This window comes from Heterodontus francisci, chromosome 37 (assembly GCF_036365525.1).
Source record: "Heterodontus francisci isolate sHetFra1 chromosome 37, sHetFra1.hap1, whole genome shotgun sequence".
In the NCBI taxonomy this organism is placed as follows: domain Eukaryota; kingdom Metazoa; phylum Chordata; class Chondrichthyes; order Heterodontiformes; family Heterodontidae; genus Heterodontus; species Heterodontus francisci.
The window spans coordinates 19054542-19077419 of NC_090407.1; the positions used below are offsets into that span (position 1 = coordinate 19054542).

The window sequence follows — 22878 nt, forward strand, 5'->3', positions numbered from 1 at the left end:
GGTTTTTCTGTGGGTTAAAAGCTGTGGCAGAGCCCGGCAGCAGCTGTTTGGTGAGTAACACTGCTGCCTCGTGGGTGATTTAAATAGCATCAAGATGAGGCAGAAATGTCAGCTGTGTTTATACTTCACTTTTGACCGGGAGCAGAGTTGTGCTAATGGAAACTAACTCAATAACTGCTCTCTTATCGTGCCAGTGATAAAGGAGATGTGTAAATTTATATGTGCTTTTTAATAAAATACGGACCGGGTCGATGAACAGAGATAGAGTAACGGCTTTACCTTTAGCGGAAAGCCATGTGCTGGTTATGTTTCCACTTGACATTTTTTGGTGCATTTTGTGCTCATAGAGGTGGAGAATGGAGCATTTTCTGTTCCTGGCAATCAGTGCCAGCTTTAAACACTCAGATCAGGTACAGCACGGTTTAGGTACAGAGTTAAAACTCCTACACTGTCCCAAACTGAGAATAGTGCCCCCTTCTCGTGTCCGTTTTTGAGTGAGATTGCCTGTCAGGTTCTGTTTTGGGAGCCCATGGTGAATGAGTTGGATGGACATTTCCCCAAATCCTTTCACACCAGTCCCAAAAGGGACACTTTCGCCTCCACAATCTGGGCTGAATTTAGACCTAGGTCCCAGAGTGGAAAGGTCAGTGTTTGACCCCTCCACTACCCAGTCCCATTTTGTCTCTTTTTTTCTGATTTTATTTCTACTTCCTCTCATTAAAATCACCTTTTCTTTAAAAACAATCTAAGGTACAGGAGTTTGAATACATCAACGGAAGATACAGCACACCGGAGATGGTGCCTGAGCACATGGAGAGCAAGAAGCCCATCGACAGCGTCTCGTCTGATCCCAGTACCCCAGTTGCAGCCAGCCCTGCCTGCCCCCTGACCAGTACGCCAGCCCCAACCTCTACAGGTGGGTCCAAGTCATCAGATTCCAAAGGCCTGTGTTTGTCTTTCTATAAGCAGACAATGACCATATTGAATGGCGGAGTAGGCTCGAAGGGCTGAATGGCCTACTCCTGCTCCTAGTGACATTGCTCACAGTAAGTGTATGATAAGTCAGGATGGGCTGGGAGGGACGAGGAGCAGGATGGACATTGAGTGTGTACCTGTATTTCTGTGCACACCAGCAGATCTCTGGGTGAGTGGCTCAGGACAGTTTGGAGAATAAACTCCCTCTTCTGTCTTTGTGTTCTGTTTTATTTTCCTTTCTCTCTTCCCTCCCTCTCTCTCTCTGCCTGCGTGTCTGTACTTCTACCATCTGCTCTCCATCCATTCAGATAGGTAGTCAGGCAGTACTGCACTGGGAGTATCGGCCTGGATTTTGTGCTCAAGTCTCTGCAGTGGGACATGAACCCACAACCTCTGACTCAGAGGTGGGAGAGCTGCACACTGAGCCTGGGTTGACACCATTTTAATGCCCTTAAGGTACTTCTGGCTGGTTTCCACTGACAGCAGAAACCTGGCAGGGGCCAAGAAGCTGAATTGGAGTCTACCTCGGGGGGGCAATGAGGGTAGAGTTGGGGGGTGCGGGGGTAGGGTAGAGTGGGTGGGGGGTGTTGGCGGCAGTTGGATGTGTGGGGCAGTGCTGTGAGCACACGGGGCCATCTATTTTGGGGGACTGTGGGTGCGTATAATGGGAAACTTAATCCATGGCAGCTTAAATTATGATGCCAATAACATGAGGTGACCTTCAGTTGCCTATGATGTCACTGTCATTGCTGGGTTTGTGTCAACTGGTTTGTTCCGATTGGGGAGAGGATGGGGGTGGGGGGTGGGTGGTATCAGAGGTCAGGCTGGATCACTGGGTTCCCCCATGAAGGTTAGTTTTGTCGTGTCGGAGACTAAAAGGGGTTCACAGATTTGACCTGAAAGATGAAATTCTCTTCCCTTTTAGAGAAAAATGGCTGTCGTTCAGAGGTGATGGATGATAAAGAGAGAGACAAGGAAGAGAACAAGCTTGTGGAGAATGAGGCAAGTGTTGTTGCCTGAAGGGGCGTGAATGAGTCTGTCTGTCTGGTATATCAAAACTACTGGTTTGAGGCTGCTCTGATGACCCAGTTGTATAAGATGTCAGAGAATGTGGATCTTTTTACTTTCCTGTTTAGAAGTTATTCCACAAGATAATAGCTCAAAGGCATTTATTGGTTTTCATACAATGATAACTATTAATACCAACAGTTACACATGCACAATGATAACAATTATTCACTCTGCTTATGTGAGAATCTGCATGTTGCCCCATTACCACATCCAATTAACTGCAATAACTTCAGTTTTAACAAGAATCAGTGTCAGTCATTCAACCAGACACCATTCCAGGGAACAACGATCCTCTTTCGGGATGTTACAAAGGAGCTCTCAAAGGAGTCATGAGACAGTTAGCTTATCAGCTAAAGCACTCTGGAAGGAATCCCTTCTAATTTAAACTGTCCTTTTAACAGAAATGTAAAAAGGCAAAAGCTAAAAGTTACTATTTAAACATTAACCAACCGATGACAAAGGTTGAGCTGTAGAGAGCAGAAGTAACGCCAGTGTGCAGTGGGGTGCTGCCAGGGACTCCATGGAGTCCGTCAGTACCCTTGGCTTGGGAAGGAAGAAATTTGTCTGCGTTTCTGCTCCAGGTCACCATCCAGTGACATAAGCTTCGAGCAAGTGAGGTCAGGATCGTGTATGATTTCCCATCCCTCCTGGTTGAATGACCGAACATGCACAGTCGAGGCACTGTCGTGAATAATGGCCGTTAGTGCCACGTCCCAGAGAGAAGTGGGAGCCCGTAGTCCAGGGAGAGTCAGTGTGTATGTAACCCGCAGCCCAGGGAGAGTCAGTGTGTGTGGAACCCACACCCCAGGGAGAGTCAGTGTGTGTGGAACCCACACCCCAGGGAGAGTCAGTGTGTGTGTAACCCGCACCCCAGGGAGAGTCAGTGTGTATGTAACCCGCAGCCCAGGGAGAGTCAGTGTGTGTGGAACCCACACCCCAGGGAGAGTCAGTGTGTGTGGAACCCGCACCCCAGGGAGAGTCAGTGTGTGTGGAACCCGCACCCCAGGGAGAGTCAGTGTGTGTGTAACCCGCACCCCAGTGAGAGTCAGTGTGTGTGGAACCCGTACCCCAGGGAGAGTCACTGTGTGTGTGTAACCCGCACCCCAGTGAGAGTCAGTGTGTGTGGAACCCGTACCCCAGGAAGAGTCACTGTGTGTGTAACCCGCACCCCAGGGAGAGTCAGTGTGTGTGGAACCCGCACCCCAGGGAGAGTCACTGTGTGTGGAACCCGCACCCCAGGGAGAGTCAGTGTGTGTGGAACCCACGCCCCAGTGAGAGTTAGTGTGTGTGAAACCCGTTTCCCAGGGAGAGTCAGTGTGTGTGGAACCCGCACCCCAGGGAGAGTCAGTGTGTGTGGAGCCCGTACCCCAGGGAGAGTCAGTGTGTGTGTAACCCGCACCCCAGGGAGAGTCAGTGTGTGTGTACCCCGCACCCCAGGGAGAGTCAGTGTGTGTGTACCCCGCACCCCAGGGAGAGTCAGTGTGTGTGGAACCCGCACCCCAGGGAGAGTCACTGTGTGTGGAACCCGCACCCCAGTGAGAGTCAGTGTGTGTGGAACCCGCACCCCAGGGAGAGTCAGTGTGTGTGGAACCCACGCCCCAGTGAGAGTTAGTGTGTGTGAAACCCGTTTCCCAGGGAGAGTCAGTGTGTGTGGAACCCGCACCCCAGGGAGAGTCAGTGTGTGTGGAACCCGCACCCCAGGGAGAGTCAGTGTGTGTGGAACCCACACCCCAGGGAGAGTCAGTGTGTGTGTAACCCGCACCCCAGGGAGAGACAGTGTGTGTGGAACCCGCTCCCCAGGGATTGTCAGTGTGTGTGTAACCCGCACCCCAGGGAGAGTCAGTGTGTGTGGAACCCACACCCCAGTGAGAGTCAGTGTGTGTGGAACCCGTTTCCCAGGGAGAGTCAGTGTGTGTGGAACCCACACCCCAGGGAGAGTCAGTGTGTGTGGAACCCGTACCCCAGGGAGAGTCAGTGTGTGTGGAACCCACACCCCAGGGAGAGTCAGTGTGTGTGTAACCCGCACCCCAGGGAGAGTCAGTGTGTGTGGAACCCGTACCCCAGGGAGAGTCAGTGTGTGTGGAACCCGCACCCCAGGGAGAGTCAGTGTGTGTGGAACCCGCACCCCAGGGAGAGTCAGTGTGTGTGGAACCCGCACTCCAGGGAGAGTCAGTGTGTGTGTAACCCGCACCCCAGGGAGAGTCAGTGTGTGTGGAACCCGCACCCCAGGGAGAGTCAGTGTGTGTGGAACCCGCACTCCAGGGAGAGTCAGTGTGTGTGGAACCCACATCCCAGGGAGAGTCAGTGTGTGTAACCCGCACCCCAGGGAGAGTCAGTGTGTGTGGAACCCGCACCCCAGGGAGAGTCAGTGTGTGTGGAACCCGCACCCCAGGGAGAGTCAGTGTGTGTGGAACCCACATCCCAGGGAGAGTCAGTGTGTGTAACCCGCACCCCAGGGAGAGTCAGTGTGTGTGGAACCCGCACCCCAGGGAGAGTCAGTGTGTGTGGAACCCACACCCCAGGGAGAGTCAGTGTGTGTGGAACCCACATCCCAGGGAGAGTCAGTGTGTGTGTAACCCGCACCCCAGGGAGAGTCAGTGTGTGTGTAACCCGCACCCCAGGGAGAGTCAGTGTGTGTGTAACCCGCACCCCAGGGAGAGTCAGTGTGTGTGGAATCTGTACCCAGTGGGTGTGATCACCTTGCAGAGAGGACCTGAGCAAGTCGTGTGTGGACCATTGCTGACTTCTTCCCCGATGTTTTTTTTACCCAGATTCCCAGCAGTGGGAATGTTGCTTCTGTCAGTGAGAAACCTCAGGACATGGAGAGCAAGAAACAAGCAAATGAGGTGGGAGCAGAGGAGAAAGGAGAGTGTGAACAACAGGAGCAGCCAGTCCTGCCTCAACCTAAAGGTATGGATAAAACGCGACAGTGGGGATCTGTCTGATGGTGAGTCACCGCTGGACACAGGGCCCTCACCCTAACCCTCTGGACAAGTACTGTCTGTGCCCAGGACCCTCCAGACACCATGATTAGGTGGGGAGAATAGAACAAGTAATTTAAGGAACTGAACCGTCCCATAGCTGAAATAAATTGTTTGTCGATTGAACTGGGTTAGGTGGTTAATACAGTGCATCGAAAAAGAAAGAACTTGCATTTATATAGCATCTTCTGGGAGCTTAGTATGTCCTGTGCACCTTGCACCAATTAAGTGCTTTTTGTAATGTAGGAATCAGAGCAGCTAATTTGCGCACAGCAAGCTCCCACAAAAAACAATGTGATAATGACTAGATCAGCTGTTTTTAATGATATTGGTTGGTGAGTAAGTATTGGCCAGGACACTGGGGAGAACTTCCCAGTTCTTCAAAAGATTGGCATGGGATCTGAGAGGCAGACAGGGCTATTGGTAAATGTCTCATCCAAATGACGGCACCCCCCGACAGTGCAGCACTCCCTCAGTACTGCACTGGGAGTGTCACCCTAGATTATGGGCTCAAATTTTTGGAGTAGACTTGAACCCATAAACTCTGACTCAGTGGTGTTCACAGCTGCTGCCTTGTGACCAGCTGAGCTCAGATTCAATCCTCAGTTTGTGCTGCGATAGCTGGTACCCGTGGAAGAGGAAATTGACTAGGCTAGCATCGCAACATTCACTGCTCCTGCCCACACCCAGTGTGTCCATGAGGGCAGCCCTGAGACAGAGCTGGTGGGTGGTGACTGGGATTGGGGATGGTATGTGGGTGGGAGGCGATTAAACGTTTATTCTGTTTGAGCTGGATTTCACTGGAAATGGGATTTATTTTATGTTTCTCTGACAGCGGAAGACATGAATGAGGAGAAAGAGATTGCGGAAAATCTTCAGAATGGAGAGATAGTGAAAGAGGTGAAAGAGGACGATGAAAGAAAGGATCAGTCTGGCAAAGGAAAATTTATGTTCAATATTGCAGATGGGGGTTTCACAGGTAAAGGAATCAGCTGCCTCCCCACCCCGCCTGATCTGCAATGACCCCTATAGCGTGACGTCACCACTCAATAACAGAGATTAAGTCTGTTGCTCTGTCGCATGCTGTCTGACGCCTTTGCACACGCACTCTCTCCAACCCCTTGGCTACACCCTCTCTGCCTACCCACTTCCCCACTCCTGTTACTGTCTTGCTTTCTGTCTCTCCTGCTTTGCCCCCTATTCCTGCTCTCCCCCTTACTGTCTGCCCCTCTCGATTTTGAGAAAGGAGTCTGTCCATCAGTCATCATATTTTCTGAAATTTAATTGGTGAGGCACCCGTACCCCAGGGAGAGTGCGTGTCTGGGGAACCCCCACCCCAGGGAGAGTGCGTGTCTGGGGAACCCCCACCCCAGGGAGAGTGCGTGTCTGGGGAACCCCCACCCCAGGGAGAGTGCGTGTCTGGGGAACCCCCACCCCAGGGAGAGTGCGTGTCTGGGGAACCCCCACCCCAGGGAGAGTGCGTGTCTGGGGAACCCGCACCCCAGGGAGAGTGCGTGTCTGGGGAACCCCCACCCCAGGGAGAGTGCGTGTCTGGGGAACCCGCACCCCAGGGAGAGTGCGTGTCTGGGGAACCCCCACCCCAGGGAGAGTGCGTGTCTGGGGAACCCCCACCCCAGGGAGAGTGCGTGTCTGGGGAACCCGCACCCCAGGGAGAGTGCGTGTCTGGGGAACCCCCACCCCAGGGAGAGTGCGTGTCTGGGGAACCCGCACCCCAGGGAGAGTGCGTGTCTGGGGAACCCCCACCCCAGGGAGAGTGCGTGTCTGGGGAACCCCCACCCCAGGGAGAGTGCGTGTCTGGGGAACCCCCACCCCAGGGAGAGTGCGTGTCTGGGGAACCCCCACCCCAGGGAGAGTGCGTGTCTGGGGAACCCCCACCCCAGGGAGAGTGCGTGTCTGGGGAACCCCCACCCCAGGGAGAGTGCGTGTCTGGGGAACCCCCACCCCAGGGAGAGTGCGTGTCTGGGGAACCCCCACCCCAGGGAGAGTGCGTGTCTGGGGAACCCGCACCCCAGGGAGAGTGCGTGTCTGGGGGAACCCCCACCCCAGGGAGAGTGCGTGTCTGGGGATCCCCCACCCCAGGGAGAGTGCGTGTCTGGGGAACCCCCACCCCAGGGAGAGTGCGTGTCTGGGGAACCCCCACCCCAGGGAGAGTGCGTGTCTGGGGAACTCCCACCCCAGGGAGAGTGCGTGTCTGGGGAACCCGCACCCCAGGGAGAGTGCGTGTCTGGGGAACCCCCACCCCAGGGAGAGTGCGTGTCTGGCGAACCCCCACCCCAGGGAGAGTGCGTGTCTGGGGAACCCGCACCCCAGGGAGAGTGCGTGTCTGGGGAACCCCCACCCCAGGGAGAGTGCGTGTCTGGGGAACCCGCACCCCAGGGAGAGTGCGTGTCTGGGGATCCCCCACCCCAGGGAGAGTGCGTGTCTGGGGAACCCCCACCCCAGGGAGAGTGCGTGTCTGGGGAACCCCCACCCCAGGGAGAGTGCGTGTCTGGGGAACCCCCACCCCAGGGAGAGTGCGTGTCTGCACAGGATGGAATCCAGCAAGGTGCTGTGATGATTATCTCACTCTCCTGGCATAAAGTTTGAGCAGAATGTTCTAGCTTTGCTTAGAGGGATAATATCTCTGTTTTTGTTTTGTCAGAGTTGCACACACTTTGGCAGAATGAAGAGCGGGCTGCCGTTTCTTCCGGAAAGATCTACGATATCTGGCACAGAAGGCACGACTATTGGTTGCTGGCTGGCATTGTGGCGTATCCTTTCCCCAAGTATTGTTATGGGGGGAGTTCAGCCACGAGAGGCTGCAGTTAGAAGCCAGGCTTCGGGTGATACCCAGTTCTTCAGAAGACTGAGGTCCAGTGTGTGAATACGCCAGAAACTGATAAAGCAAGTGAGGATGGCAAAGTGTTAGAATTATATCACACAGAATTTACAGCGTAGAAACAGACCCTTTGGCCCAACTGGTCTGTGTCATTGTTTATGCTCCACAGGAGCCTCCTCCCTACTTCATCTTGCCCTATCAGCATATCCTACTATTCCTTTCTCCCTCATGTGTTTATCTAGCTTCCCCTTAAATGCATTGATACTATTTGTCTAATTATTCCTTGTGAAGCAAATTCCACATTCTCACCACTCTCTGGGTAAAGAAGTTTCTCCTGAATTCCCGCTTGGTTTTATTGGTGACTGTCTTATATTTATGCCCCTGATTTTCCTTGTATATGGAAACATCTTCTCTACATCTACGTCTCGAACCTTTTCATTATTTTAGAGACCTATATCGGATCATCCCTCAGCCTCTTTTTTCTTTAGAGGTAAAATTCAATGTTTCCTGATAGATATAAGCTCTCAGATCTGGTATCATTCTTGTAAATCTATTTTGCACCCTCTCTAGTGCCTCTTTATCCTTCTTGTAACCTGGAGACCAGAACTGTATTCCAAGAAGGTCTAACCAAGGCTGTACAATAAACGCTTCATTAAATGTCTGTGGAATGTATTCTGCACCATCCCCCCACTCCCAATATACTTATAATTCTCATAATTGTCTCTGTCGTCTTCCCGTTTGACAGGAACAGAGGATCAAACTGGCAAACCCACAGAACAGCTGGTGAGGGAAATGGAAAATAACACATTACTGCAATGAGAGAGGAGCATTGCTCAATGATTGGGACAGTGTAAAGGGAGCTTTATTCTGTATCTAACCTGTGCTGTACCTACCCAGGGAGTGTTTTTTGGGACAGTGTAGAGTAAAGGCCTACTCGGGTCTGCAATTGAAACCCGACCCGAGCCCAACAGAACCACATCCAACTCAAGCCCGGCCCAACCAGAGTTCTTTGATTTTTTTTCCCACGCCCGACCTGACCACTGGAATGAAGTTGATTTATGTTAAAGAGGTTGTGCTCTACCTTGGATGGAATCGCGCAGTGCAGACTAGTGCGGAGTCTGGATGCACGTTTCCTGCCTTGACATCCTGGCTGTCACTGTGCCCAACCTGAGCCCGAATGCCGGACCCGGAAGAGCGACCCGACCCGACCCGAACCCAACACGTCTTCGGGCCTGGTCGAGTTCAGGTTGGGTAGCCATGCTCTAGTGTAGAGGGAGTTTTAGACTGGGAGGAGGGATTATCACAGCCACAAGGGTCCGAGACTCCTCCGCCTGTCCTGTATCACCTGCAGTCACAATGTGCTAACATCTTGTCTACCAATGATTTTCTTTGTTTGCGATTTCCTTGACATTTCTGTGCAGTCACGGCTATGCTCGCTGGCAGGATATACAAAATGATCCCAGATACACCATCATCAATGAGCCTTTCAAAGCAGAGATGAACAAGGGGAATTTCCTGGAAATGAAAAATAAATTCTTAGCCAGGAGATTCAAGGTAAATTAAGCTGTTTATCTGTGTTTGTGTGACTGCTTGTGTATATTTGTGTACGTGCCAGAGCATGCGTCTGTGTTGTTACGGTCAGGTGATGGGGGTCTCAGGCTCCCTTCTTGCCCCTTCCTCTTATTTGACCGCAACAGGGTTTATTCTTTTTAAACAGTGTTTGTGTTTACCATCTCTGTGATTGTTTTACTTTTTTACTTTTACTGTGATCATGAAAGAACCAATCGGCCAGGTTTTCTTGAGTTCAAACACGAGGTAAATTTATTATACTTAAAACTGTCACCCCGATTTAAAAGTACTAAAAAAAATACACTACACATTCACAGGAGAATCTCACATGCACAAATAGATTACAGAGGGAAAAATAGATTTGGTGGTTGGATTAAGGTCCAAAATAAATGGAACTTAAATACTGTGAAATCTGTGATGTGAATGTGGTTGGCCTGCTTTGCTCAGGGTTTTCTTGAAGGCAGAATTGTAGTTGACTGTCTTCCCCTGGCCACTGGCTTTAGCAGTTTGTAGGCTTGGAGGGTCCACAGTTGCAGACGGTTTTCAAACTTGATGTTTTCTGGAAAAAGAGAAAGGGAAGCGCGCAGCTTTCTCTGCTGCTGCAGTCTCTGAGTTACTCCTTGTCTTCTGTCTGTGTAACAAAACTTCTGTTTTTTCAGAGATGGACTGGACAGTCACATGGTTCTCTCAATCATCTTTATTTTTAATGAGATACAAAGTTCAGAATTGGCTCCACGGGTTCCAGGACGCCAGTATTTACACTCAGAGGGGTTTGCTCTTTCAAAGTCAATGTGTCAGGATGTCCTTAACTGTCGTGCTAATGAAGCAATCCTAGGTAATTCAATTACTAAGAGCAAGCCATTGTTCTGGGTCCAGGGCTTTTCAGACTTCTGTCTGCAGTTCAGTCTCCTGGTATTTCAGATGCAAATTGCAGTGGCCATCTTGGCTGCTAGTTTTTAAAAAGTTACTGTAGGATTTTTCCCATTAAAAGTCTAATGTACCAACCGATGAAATTAATATTTCTCATTGGGTGGCGCAGTGGTTAGCACCGCAGCCTCACAGGTCCAGCAACCCGGGTTCGGTTCTGGGTACTGCCTGTGTGGAGTTTGCAAGTTCTCCCTGTGACCGCGTGGGTTTCCTCTGGGTGCTCCGGTTTCCTCCCACATGCCAAAGACGTGCGGGTTGATAAGTAAATTGGCCATTGTAAACATTGCCCCTAGTGTAAGTAGGTGGTAGGAGAATTTAGGGAAAAATGGGAGTAATGGTTGGTGCGGACACGGTGGTCAGAAGGACCTGTTTCAGTGCTGTATCTCTCTCTGACTCTATCCCTGACTCTATTTGGCATATTGTGCTTTCCGGACAGTGTGCACAAGATGGATATGCAGTGTGTGTGCGCGCACACATCTTGGCACTTGTCTGCATGTGTATGTTTTCTTGTTTGTGCCTGTGTGTGTATGATGTGTGTGCACGTATGTTTGCGCATGATCAAGATCCTTTTACTCTCACCTCTGAGTTAGAAGGTTGTGGGTTCATATCACACTCCAGAGACTTGAGCACATAATCTTACCTGGTACAGTTAGTGCAGTACTGAGGGAGTGCTGCAATGTCGGAGGTGTTGTCTGTCAGATGAAGCATTAAACCAAGGCCCCGTCTGCCCTTTGAGGTGGACGTAAAAGATCCCATGGCACTATTTTGAAGAAGAGCAGGGGAGTTTTTCCGGGTGTCTTGGCCAATATTTATCCCTCAATCAATATCACTAAGACAGATTATCTGGTCATTATTTCATTGCTGTTTGTGGGAGCTTGCTGTGCACAAATTGGCTGCTGCGTTTCCTACATTACAACAGTGACTGCACTTCAGAAGTACTTAACTGGTTGTAAAGCACTTTGGAATGTCCTGAGATTGTGAAAGGTGCTATGTAAATGCAAATCTTGCTTTCTTTCCTCATGCCCCTCCGTTTCCCCCCCTTCCTTTCCCTTCTCTGGTCTTGTATGGTTCAGGACCATACTGTGTGCAGTGATTTATTGAGCGATGGATGGGATGGGAATGACAGGCTGCTAAAGGGATTAACTGGACTCCCCTTGCACTGATCCTTGTTCTAATTATTCTTTCTTGTCTCCGTCCTCTTCTGACCCCCCGATCCCCAACATCAGCTGTTGGAACAGGCCCTGGTGATTGAAGAGCAACTGAGGAGAGCTGCTTACCTCAACATGACCCAGGATCCCAATCACCCAGCCATGGCCCTCAACGCACGCTTTGCCGAGGTCGAGTGCTTAGCCGAGAGTCACCAGCATCTCTCCAAGGAGTCTCTGGCCGGCAACAAGCCTGCCAATGCAGTGCTGCACAAAGGTTTGTCGCGTGAACTCGGGCGCCCCCTCCCATCTACCTCCCGTCTCCATAGTGACCATTCAGACAGGTCGTGGACATCGTAGCGATTGAAAAATTAGAGAATAGTTTCAGCATCACTTGCACTGCCCCGCAATATCATCTTGTAAAAATTGTTCCTTTTTAGCGAATCTGCTAATAAATTCAGCTTTTTGTAATGAAGTGCCTCTGGTGTAATTGTGATCTTAATTTATTTTTTGGATGTAAGATATATTTAATATAAGAGGGACTAGGGGTGTATTGTCACACAGTGGCCTAAACTTGCTGGCTCGTGGCAGAGACTCTGCTCTACTGGTGGTAAGGGCCCATGTGAGACGAGTTCGACCAGTCTCCACCTAGTTTATCGTGGGCCCAAGTCACATTAACTGGCAGCAGGTTGGCTGGTATGGAAAAGGCTACATCAGTGTAGCAAGAGGGTCCCGTTTGAGGTTGGAGGGTTAATGCACAGTTTAGATGGGCAGGTGTGGGGTTATTCTCTATCTAACCCCGTGCTGTACCTGCTCTGGGAGTGTTTGATGGGGAAAGTGTAGAGGGAGCTTTACTCTGTATCTGACCCGTGCTGTACCTGCCCTGGGAGTGTTTGATGGGGAAAGTGTAGAGGGAGCTTTACTCTGTATCTGACCCGTGCTGCACCTGCCCTGGGAGTGTTTGATGGGGAAAGTGTAGAGGGAGCTTTACTCTGTATCTGACCTGTGCTGTACCTGCCCTGGGAGTGTTTGATGGGGAAAGTGTAGAGGGAGCTTTACTCTGTATCTGACCCGTGCTGTACCTGCCCTGGGAGTGTTTGATGGGGAAAGTGTAGAGGGAGCTTTACTCTGTATCTGACCCGTGCTGCACCTGCCCTGGGAGTGTTTGATGGGGAAAGTGTAGAGGGAGCTTTACTCTGTATCTGACCCGTGCTGTACCTGCCCTGGGAGTGTTTGATGGGGAAAGTGTAGAGGGAGCTTTACTCTGTATCTGACCCGTGCTGCACCTGCCCTGGGAGTGTTTGATGGGGAAAGTGTAGAGGGAGCTTTACTCTGTATCTGACCCGTGCTGCACCTGCCCTGGGAGTGTTTGATGGGGAAAGTGTAGAGGGAGCTTTACTCTGTATCTGACCCGTGCTGTACCTGCCCTGGGAGTGTTTGATGGGACAGTGTAGAGGGAGCTTTACTCTATAAACCATGCGGTGGTTGAGTTTAGGGGGTGTTTAATGCTTCAAATGGAAAGTGTTCCATTCCCCATCAGCATGTTCCTTGCTTTGACCAGAGAATTCATAAAGGAAAGTTAATACTTCATGTATTACTTCAGTTATACATCGAATTTACAGCACAAACACAGGCCATTCGACCTAGCTGGTCTGTGCTGGTGTTGATGCTCCACATGAACCTGCTCCCATTCCTCGTCATCTCACTCCATCAGCAAATCAATTGTTCTTTTCTCCCTTATGTGTTTATCTAGCTTCCTCTTAAATGCATCTCTGCCATTTGCTTCACCTACTCCATATGATAGCGAGTTCCACATTCTCACCACTCTCTGGGCAAAGAAGCTTCTCCTGAATTCCCCATTGGATTTATTCATAAATGTCTGTCTTTAGTTCTGATCTTATCCACAAGTGAAAACTTCTCTCCGTCTACCCTATCGAACCCGTTAATAATCTTAAAGGCTTCTATCAGATCACCTCTCAGTCTTTTCTAAAGAAAACAGCTCTCGACTGTGCAATCTTCCCTGATAGGTAAAGGCTCTCTGTTCTGATATCATCCTAGTAAATCTTATTTGCGTTTTCTCCAGTGCCTCTGTATCCTTTTTGTAATAAGGAAAACAGACTGTGCACAGTACTCCATGTGGTCTAACCTGGCTGATATCACTAAGTCAGCACAGACTTGGGATCGAACCTGGGACCCTCCAGGTTTGTATGTCTCACTACCTCACACTGGGGACATCATTTACCAGCTGCACTGCCAGAGGGAGCAGTTAGTTCTTTCCTGTTTGAAATTATTCATGGTGGAAATTTGACAATAACCAAATAAAAGGAATAAAGTGGGTTTGTTTACGCTTCTAACCCTGTGTCAAATGGAGTCACTGCAATCTTAAACAGACGCCGTGCTGCTAAATGGATAAAACAGTCTCCATCTCTGATCGAGGAGGGAGATTTGGGCGGTTGTACAAATCTGACTCAGTATCTGGGCCTGATCTACATTTCCTCACTTTGCACATTGATGCTGATCCCAGTAGGGGGCAGATGTGGGGTACATTAGTTGTTCTGTATAGGAAGGAGCTGGAATTCAGGGGGTGTATACCCCTTATTTTGTACAGTACACGAGGGTTTATACCCCTTTATTCTGTACAGTACATGGGATGGGGGTGGGGGATATACTTATTGTGTACAGTACATGGGGGGAGGGGGGTAATATATACTCCATATTTTCTCCCCAAAGTCCTTGAACATGTTGTCACTTCCCAAATCCGAGCCCATCTTTCCCGCAATTTGAATCCCTCCCATCAGGTTTCTGTCATCCAGCTGGATGAGACTGCTGTCACCCGGTTCCATTCTAATCTATCTAATAATCACCTGCAATGGCTTCTCTTCCCACTGTTGCACTGTTACTTTGGAGTCCCCCTGCTATTTCTCATCGACATTCTGCCTCTCATTGACATCATCCAAAAACACATCAGGTTCTTTATCTATACTGGTGACTTTACCTCACCACTGCCCCAACCTATCTCAACTGCTCTACCGCCTCGAAATTGTCAGATTGTTTGTCTGACATCCAGTATTGGACGAGCAGAAATTTCCTCAATTAAATATTGGGAAGACTGAAGCCATTGTCTTCAGTCCCCGCTACACCGTTCCCTCGCCACCGATTCCATCCCTCTCCCTGAGAACTGTCTGAACCCGAACCAGACTGTTCACAACCTTGCTGTCATATTTGACCTCAAGATGAGCTTCCGACCACATATCCGTGCTATCACTAAGAGCCTATTTCCACCTCTGTAACATCGTTGACTTTGCTCCTGCTTCAGCTCACCTGCTGCTGAAACCATCATCCATGCCTTTGTTACCTCTAGATGTGACTAGTCAACGTTCTCCTGGCCAGTTTCCCATCTTCCACCCTCCATAAACCTGAGCTCATCCAAAACTCTGCTGCCCGCATCCCAACTCAGACCAAATCCTATTCACCAATCACCCCTGTGCTCACTGACCTACATTACCTCCTACACCAGCAACGTCTCATTTCAAACAATTCTCATCCTTTGTTCCAAATCCATCCATGGCCTCACTCCCCTCCCTATCTCTGTAACCTCCTCCAGCCCCACTCCCCTCCCTATCTCTGTAACCTCCTCCAGCTCCACTCCCCTCCCTATCTCTGTAACCTCCTCCAGCCCCACTCCCCTCCCTATCTCTGTAACCTCCTCCAGCCCCACTCCCCTCCCTATCTCTGTAACCTCCTCCAGCTCCACTCCCCTCCCTATCTCTGTAACCTCCTCCAGCCCCACTCCCCTCCCTATCTCTGTAACCTCCTCCAGCCCCACTCCCCTCCCTATCTCTGTAACCTCCTCCAGCCCCACTCCCCTCCCTATCTCTGTAACCTCCTCCAGCCCCACTCCCCTCCCTATCTCTGTAACCTCCTCCAGCTCCACTCCCCTCCCTATCTCTGTAACCTCCTCCAGCCCCACTCCCCTCCCTATCTCTGTAACCTCCTCCAGCTCCACTCCCCTCCCTATCTCTGTAACCTCCTCCAGCCCCACTCCCCTCCCTATCTCTGTAACCTCCTCCAGCCCCTCTCCCCTCCCTATCTCTGTAACCTCCTCCAGCTCCACTCCCCTCCCTATCTCTGTAACCTCCTCCAGCTCCACTCCCCGCCCTATCTCTGTAACCTCCTCCAGCCCCACTCCCCTCCCTATCTCTGTAACCTCCTCCAGCTCCACTCCCCTCCCTATCTCTGTAACCTCCTCCAGCCCCACTCCCCTCCCTATCTCTGTAACCTCCTCCAGCCCCACTCCCCTCCCTATCTCTGTAACCTCCTCCAGCTCCACTCCCCTCCCTATCTCTGTAACCTCCTCCAGCCCCACTCCCCTCCCTATCTCTGTAACCTCCTCCAGCCCCACTCCCCTCCCTATCTCTGTAACCTCCTCCAGCCCCACTCCCCTCCCTATCTCTGTAACCTCCTCCAGCCCCACTCCCCTCCCTATCTCTGTAACCTCCTCCAGCCCCACTCCCCTCCCTATCTCTGTAACCTCCTCCAGCTCCACTCCCCTCCCTATCTCTGTAACCTCCTCCAGCCCCACTCCCCTCCCTATCTCTGTAACCTCCTCCAGCCCCACTCCCCTCCCTATCTCTGTAACCTCCTCCAGCTCCACTCCCCTCCCTATCTCTGTAACCTCCTCCAGCCCCACTCCCCTCCCTATCTCTGTAACCTCCTCCAGCTCCACTCCCCTCCCTATCTCTGTAACCTCCTCCAGCTCCACTCCCCTCCCTATCTCTGTAACCTCCTCCAGCTCCACTCCCCTCCCTATCTCTGTAACCTCCTCCAGCCCCACTCCCCTCCCTATCTCTGTAACCTCCTCCAGCTCCACTCCCCTCCCTATCTCTGTAACCTCCTCCAGCCCCACTCCCCTCCCTATCTCTGTAACCTCCTCCAGCTCCACTCCCCTCCCTATCTCTGTAACCTCCTCCAGCCCCACTCCCCTCCCTATCTCTGTAACCTCCTCCAGCTCCACTCCCCTCCCTATCTCTGTAACCTCCTCCAGCCCCACTCCCCTCCCTATCTCTGTAACCTCCTCCAGCCCCACTCCCCTCCCTATCTCTGTAACCTCCTCCAGCTCCACTCCCCTCCCTATCTCTGTAACCTCCTCCAGCCCCACTCCCCTCCCTATCTCTGTAACCTCCTCCAGCTCCACTCCCCTCCCTATCTCTGTAACCTCCTCCAGCCCCACTCCCCTCCCTATCTCTGTAACCTCCTCCAGCTCCACTCCCCTCCCTATCTCTGTAACCTCCTCCAGCCCCACTCCCCTCCCTATCTCTGTAACCTCCTCCAGCCCCACTCCCCTCCCTATCTCTGTAACCTCCTCCAGCTCCACTCCCCTCCCTATCTCTGTAACCTCCTCCAGCTCCACTCCCCTCCCTATCTCTGTAACCTCCTCCAGCCCCACTCCCCTCCCTAACTCTGTAACCTCCTCCAGCTCCACTCCCCTCCCTATCTCTGTAACCTCCTCCAGCCCCACTCCCCTCCCTATCTCTGTAACCTCCTCCAGCCCCACTCCCCTCCCTATCTCTGTAACCTCCTCCAGCCCCACTCCCCTCCCTATCTCTGTAACCTCCTCCAGCCCTCAGAGATCTCTGCGCTCCTCCAATTCTGGCCTTTTGCACATCCCTGATTTAAATCATGCCACCTCTGGTAGCTGTGCCTTTAGTTGCCAATGCCCTAAGCTCTGGAATTTCCTTTCTCAAACTCTCCACTTCTCTCCTTTCAGTCGCTCCTCAAAGCCTATCTCTTTGTTCGAGCTTTTACTCACCTGTCCTAATAGCATGTTCTGTGGCTCGGTGTCATCTTTTGCCTGATAACATTCCTGTGACGCACCCTGGGAAATTTTACTACATTAAAGCTGCTATATAAATGCAGTTGTTATTTTGGATTGTAATATACTCCTTATTCTGTACAGTATACGAGAACGACATTGCTCCTTATAACTAAACAGATATTTGGAATAATAAGCTCCCCTTTCATTCCCGTGCTGTCTGTAGGAAGGGTGGAGATAGTGAGTATTTATAATTATGTAGAACCAGTAAGTCTGGTTTTAATCTTTTAAGATCCGATTGATTGCTGACACTATTCTCTGTGGTGCTGCTGAATTCAAGCCCCTCATTTTAATATGGGACAGTTGTGGGCTTTACTCCTTATTCTGTTTGTTGAGCACTGAATATACAGCCCTTTCCTCCCCTTTCAGTGGGTGCTCTTGGGCAAGAAGGGCAGCAACAACCTCAATGCGACTAAAACACGTCACAAATCTCAGAAGAAAGCAAGAAAAGAAGAGCAGACACCCCCTGGTGGCCCCCATGCTTATGGCAGTGCCTGAGCCTCATCAACCAAGACATCCAGGTTTAATCTCCTGTTCTGTGCTGAGTTAGCCCAGGCTGTAACTGAACTGTGGGCTAGAAAGAGCTAGGATGGGGGTGAACCCTGAGTTTAATTCCACCCCTCCCACCCCCACTGCCAACTTCCAGCCCAGGGTATTTATCATTGTAGTCTAGCTATCTTGGTACAGACTGGGATGGATCCTGGGACTGTACTGTGTTTGACTCAGTAACAAACCCACTGGTCAGCGAAGAGCATCTTCTGCCCAATACAGTTCTCTCCACTTTCACCAGCAGCCAACCCTCTATGAATGAAGGTTAGTAAAGTGAGGGTGAGAAGCAGGCTGGCCTTGTATGTTTAAAAAAAAACCCCAATTAATCCTCAGGATGTGGATGCAGGATGCTGGAAAGAACGGCATTCACAGCCCAACCCCCTTTGCCCTGAGGTGGTGGTGGGAGGACGAGCTGTCTCCTTGACCTGTTACAGTAGCAGGTTCTGATACAACTGGGTGCTTTGCTAGATGACTTCTAAGGGCAGTTCAGAGTCAACCGCATTGGTGTATGACTGGAGTCACATATAGGCCCAGACTGGGTAAGGCCGACAGGTTTTCCTGAAGGACCAGTTGGGTTTTTAACGACAATCCGACAGCTTTCATGGTCACTCTTACTGATGCAAGCTTTTTATTTCAACATTTTTGAAACTGAATTCAAATGCTCAAAGTGCCATAGTGGGATTTGAACTCCTGTTCTCTGGATCACTAGTCCAGTAACATTGACCATTTCACCACCAAACCCAAACTTGTCTGTACAACAGTCAGTTGCTAGTTCCAGATTCCATTTTCTGTGATTTATGCTGCACAATCTCTGAGGATATTTGTCTAGTCCACAGAAAATTATCTTAGAGTTTATCAGGAAAGTAACAAGATTGATTCCATGTAAAGGGGAGGAGCTGTGAGCAAGTATTAGAGGTTAGGCTGTACATCCAGAGCCAGTGTTTTAAAAATTACTGCCCCTTATTACTAGCCCCCTATCAATGCCCTCCTGGAATTTGCCGTGTTGTGCCGGGTACTTGGTGCGTAGTATTACCGTGGCTTATGGAGCTGCAGAGTATAACAACGCCAGCTGTGAGTGTTGTCAGCTGTTACTGGGATGTATTGACACTGCGTCCCCTACTGAAACCCTGGCCCTGAGCTCCTCGCCCTGTGTTTGCTTTTTATTTCTTTCAGTCCTGAATCAGCTGGAGGAGCTCCTGAGCGACATGAAGGCAGACGTGACAAGATTACCCAACATGTTGTCCAGGGTCCCGCCCGTGGCTGCACGGCTCCAGATGTCGGAACGAAGCATCCTGAGTCGACTGGCAAATCGCGGAAACGAGCCCCAACAGCAGGTGAGAAAGCGGGCGAGGGCATCGTGGTGAGAGACTCTGTGAGTGAGGGGGCATTGCAGTGTAATCCCCCTGTCTTTTGGACTGTGCATCCCATATAATCAAGTGTGCAAGAGGACCTTGAATCTCCCAATTAGCAGTGGATATAGCGGTGAGATTCAATGCCAATGTTCTGTGTTTATTTTTTTTTTGACCTGAATTTTCTGCTCATAACTATGAGGGATGTTAGTGCTGGGGATTACAACCTATTCCCACATCGGGTGCCAAGTGTCCCATCAAACTAGGGCAGATACAGCACGGGTTCAATACAGAGTAAAGCTCCCTCTCTGTTTCTGTTGGGGGTCGGGGGGAGTGTTGGTTTGGGGCAGTGAGGGCAGGATTGCACTTGACTGTGATGCTACCCATTGTCGGCATTCCTAAGCAGAAGCTACTCAGTCCCCTTGGAACTGGGTTTGATCAAAGGGTCAATAACTTCAGATGGGGAGAGGGGGAAATCCTGCAGTTAAAGTTGTGAATTATTTGTCTAAACTATTCCAGACTTTGAGTTTAACAACCTGATTTATTTTTGTTTAAACGAACCGTCTTTTGCAGCCGTTCCCACAGGGTCTGTACGGAACGGCACAGATGTACAGTAACAGCTTCGGGCCCACCTTCCGAGGACCAGGTACTGGAGCCCTCATCAACTACAATCAGATGCCTCTGGGGCCCTATATCAGCGGTATGTTCTAGAAACACGCCTCTCACATCTGAATTCTGCAAATATAAAGCTGTTATCAGTCAAAATGACAATGAAGCTGCTGGATTATCATAAAAACCCAACTGGTTCACTAATGTCCTCTAAGGATGGAAACCTGCCATCCTTTCTGGTCTTGGCCAAATTGTGACTCCATTCCCACACCAATGTGGTCGACTCTAAGCTGCCTCTGAAGTGACCTAGCAAGACAGTCGGTTCTGTCCAGGCATCTATGGATGGACAATAAATACTGGGCTTGTCAGTGACACCCACATCCTAAGAATATATAACGATAAAGAACATTGATCAATGGAGAAGGGAATTCCCTCCTCTGATAAAAATGGACAGAATTCAGCCTGGTGCTCTTCTAGACCTCATTGTACTGAGAACCAGACAGTGAACTGGGCCAGGACATCTCCCTGGTCCCTTGTGCACAGTTGTCGAGATTAAGTAACTGTTCGGAGGGAAATTTAGGATCAAAGATTGATATTGATCTCAGAGCCATTGAAACATGTGGAGCTCGGTTTGCTTTTGTGCGACATATGTTAGATAAAACTAAAATGTCTCCATTTGTGAAATGGTGACGTGTAAGTTGGAAGGTGGGGTTTAAAACAATCCTGTTCTGGCCTCTAGCACATTACTCATTTCCTTTGCCCCTTGTGAATGGCTGAGTAGAAGTGAGGTGTCAGTGTTGGTGTGGGTTCGCAGATGGCTTATGAGCCCTATCTTAGCTTTGCAGGCTCTGCCACAGTGAGGACATCAGTTGTCGGCTGGAAGCAGAGTGGCGGATTGTTGGCTTGACCAGTTGTCTCAGCGACTGCCCTTGTTAATTGGAAGATCTTGACGCCATTGGTGGTGATGGATTGCCATTTTGGCCATGATTGGGCATCTGCTTCCCATGTATTGATGTTAGTAGAGTAGACCTTCATGGAGGCTTTGAGGTTGTCTTTGAAATGTTTCATTTGGCCCTCATGTGAAAGGCTCTCTGGCATAGATGAGTAGAGCGTCTGTTCGGGCAGTCTTGAATCGGCATTCTCCTGCCATGTCCTGTCCATCTCAGGTGATGAGATTGTCATGGCCTCTGTACTTGGCATGTCTGTGTTTTGGAGGATACTCGTGTTTGTTCTTTTGTCCTCCCATTTGATTCACAAGATCCTTCTAAAACAGCATTGTTGATGATGTTCTAGGGCCTTGATATGGTGTCCATAAGTTGTCTAAACTTCAGCATCGTACGGAAATGTGTGCGAACCACTCCCCGATAAAGACTTTGAGTTTAGTGTCGGGTCAGATATCGTGATTCTCAAAAACCCGAGTACCTGCTAGCTGAGCTAGCATTTTGGATTCAGTGATGTACCTCTTTATCAATGTCAGCTTTTTGGGATAGATAGCTTCCAAGATATGGGAAGTGAGAAATATTTTCCAGCACTTCGCCATGAACCTCAATTGAAGCCGTTGGATTTGGTGCATTTGGTGTGAGTTGGTCTTCCTGGTGTTCAGGGCATGTCCCATGCTTTGGTGAAGGCATCAACTATTTGTTGTAGTTCTTCCTCAGAGTAACTTGTGCGTTAACAGAATACTGCAGTTCTCCTACAGAAGTGGTTTTGACCTTCAGCCAGCTGAGATTGAAGAGTTTATCATCAGTGCGATAAGTTATTACCACACCTGGAGAGAACCTGTCAGTAGTAAGCTGCAACATTCATGGGATTAGCATCCTTGAAAGTTGATAAATCACCAGGGTCAGATGAAATGTACCCAAGGCTTTTAAAAGAAACAAGAGAGAAAATAGCAGAGGGTCTGACCATCATTTCCCAGTCCTCATTAGATACAGGTGTGGTGTTGGAGGATTGGAGAACTGCTAACGTTGTACCTCTGTTTAAAAAGGGAGTGAAGGATAGACCGAATAATTACAGGCCAAACTCTCTAAACTCAGTAGTGGCAAATTATTGGAATCTATTATGAGGGACAGAATAAACTGTCACTTAGAAAGGCACAGGTTAATCAAGGATAGTCAGCATGGATTTGTTAAGGGAAGATCTTGTTTGACCTACTTGATTGAATTTTTTGAAGAAGTAACAAGGAAAATAGATGAGGGTAGTGAATGTGGTCTACATGGATTTTAGCAAGGCTTTTGACAAGGTCCCACATGGCAGACTGGTTAAAAAAAAAATCCAATGGGATCCAGGGAAATGCAGCAAGGTGGATACAAAATTGGCTCAGTGGCAGGAAACAAAGTGTAATTGTTGACGGGTGTTTTAGCGACTGAAGAGCTTTTTTCACTGGGTTCTGCAGGGCTCAGCACTGGGTCCCTGCTTTTTGTGGTGTATATGAACGATTTGGATGTAAATGTAGGGGGCATGATCAAGAAGTTTGCGGATGACACAAAGTGTGGCCGTGCGGTCGATAGCGAGGAGGATAGCTGTAGGCTGCAGGAAGATATTGATGGTCTGGTCAGATGGGCAGAAAAGCGGCAAATGGAATTCAACTTGGAGAAGTGTGAGGTGATGCATTTGGGGAGGTTAAACAAGGCAAAGAAATACACGATTAATGGGAAAATACTGAGAAGTGTAGAGGAAGTGAGGGACCTTGGAGTGAATGTCCACAGATCCCTGAAGGTAACAGGACAGGTCAATAAGGTGGTTAAGAAGGCATATGGAATCTTTTCCTTTATTAGCCGAGATATAGAGTACAAGAGCAGGGAGGTTATGCTGGAACTGTATAACTCAATGGTTATGCCACAACTTGAGTACTGTGTGCAGTTCTGCTCACCTCATTACAGAAAGGATGTAATTGCACTAGAGAGGGTACAGAGGAGATTTACAAGGATGTTGCCAGGACTGGAAAAATGCAGCTATGAGGAAAGATTGGATAGGCTGGGGTTGTTCTCCT

The 22878-nt window shown here is 49.9% G+C and overlaps 1 protein-coding gene across 2 annotated transcripts in view; it reads left to right on the forward strand.

The window, feature by feature from the left end:
- chd5 (chromodomain helicase DNA binding protein 5) overlaps positions 1–22878 on the forward strand; it is a 237282-nt gene that overhangs the window by 208214 nt on the left and 6190 nt on the right. For both annotated transcript variants that reach the window (XM_068017205.1, XM_068017206.1), the window contains 9 exons: positions 751–916; positions 1901–1977; positions 4818–4956; positions 5863–6006; positions 7690–7798; positions 9288–9420; positions 11589–11784; positions 19102–19262; positions 19851–19977. In XM_068017205.1, coding sequence (XP_067873306.1) covers positions 751–916; positions 1901–1977; positions 4818–4956; positions 5863–6006; positions 7690–7798; positions 9288–9420; positions 11589–11784; positions 19102–19262; positions 19851–19977 — 1252 coding nt within the window. The remainder of the gene's footprint in view (positions 1–750; positions 917–1900; positions 1978–4817; positions 4957–5862; positions 6007–7689; positions 7799–9287; positions 9421–11588; positions 11785–19101; positions 19263–19850; positions 19978–22878) is intronic.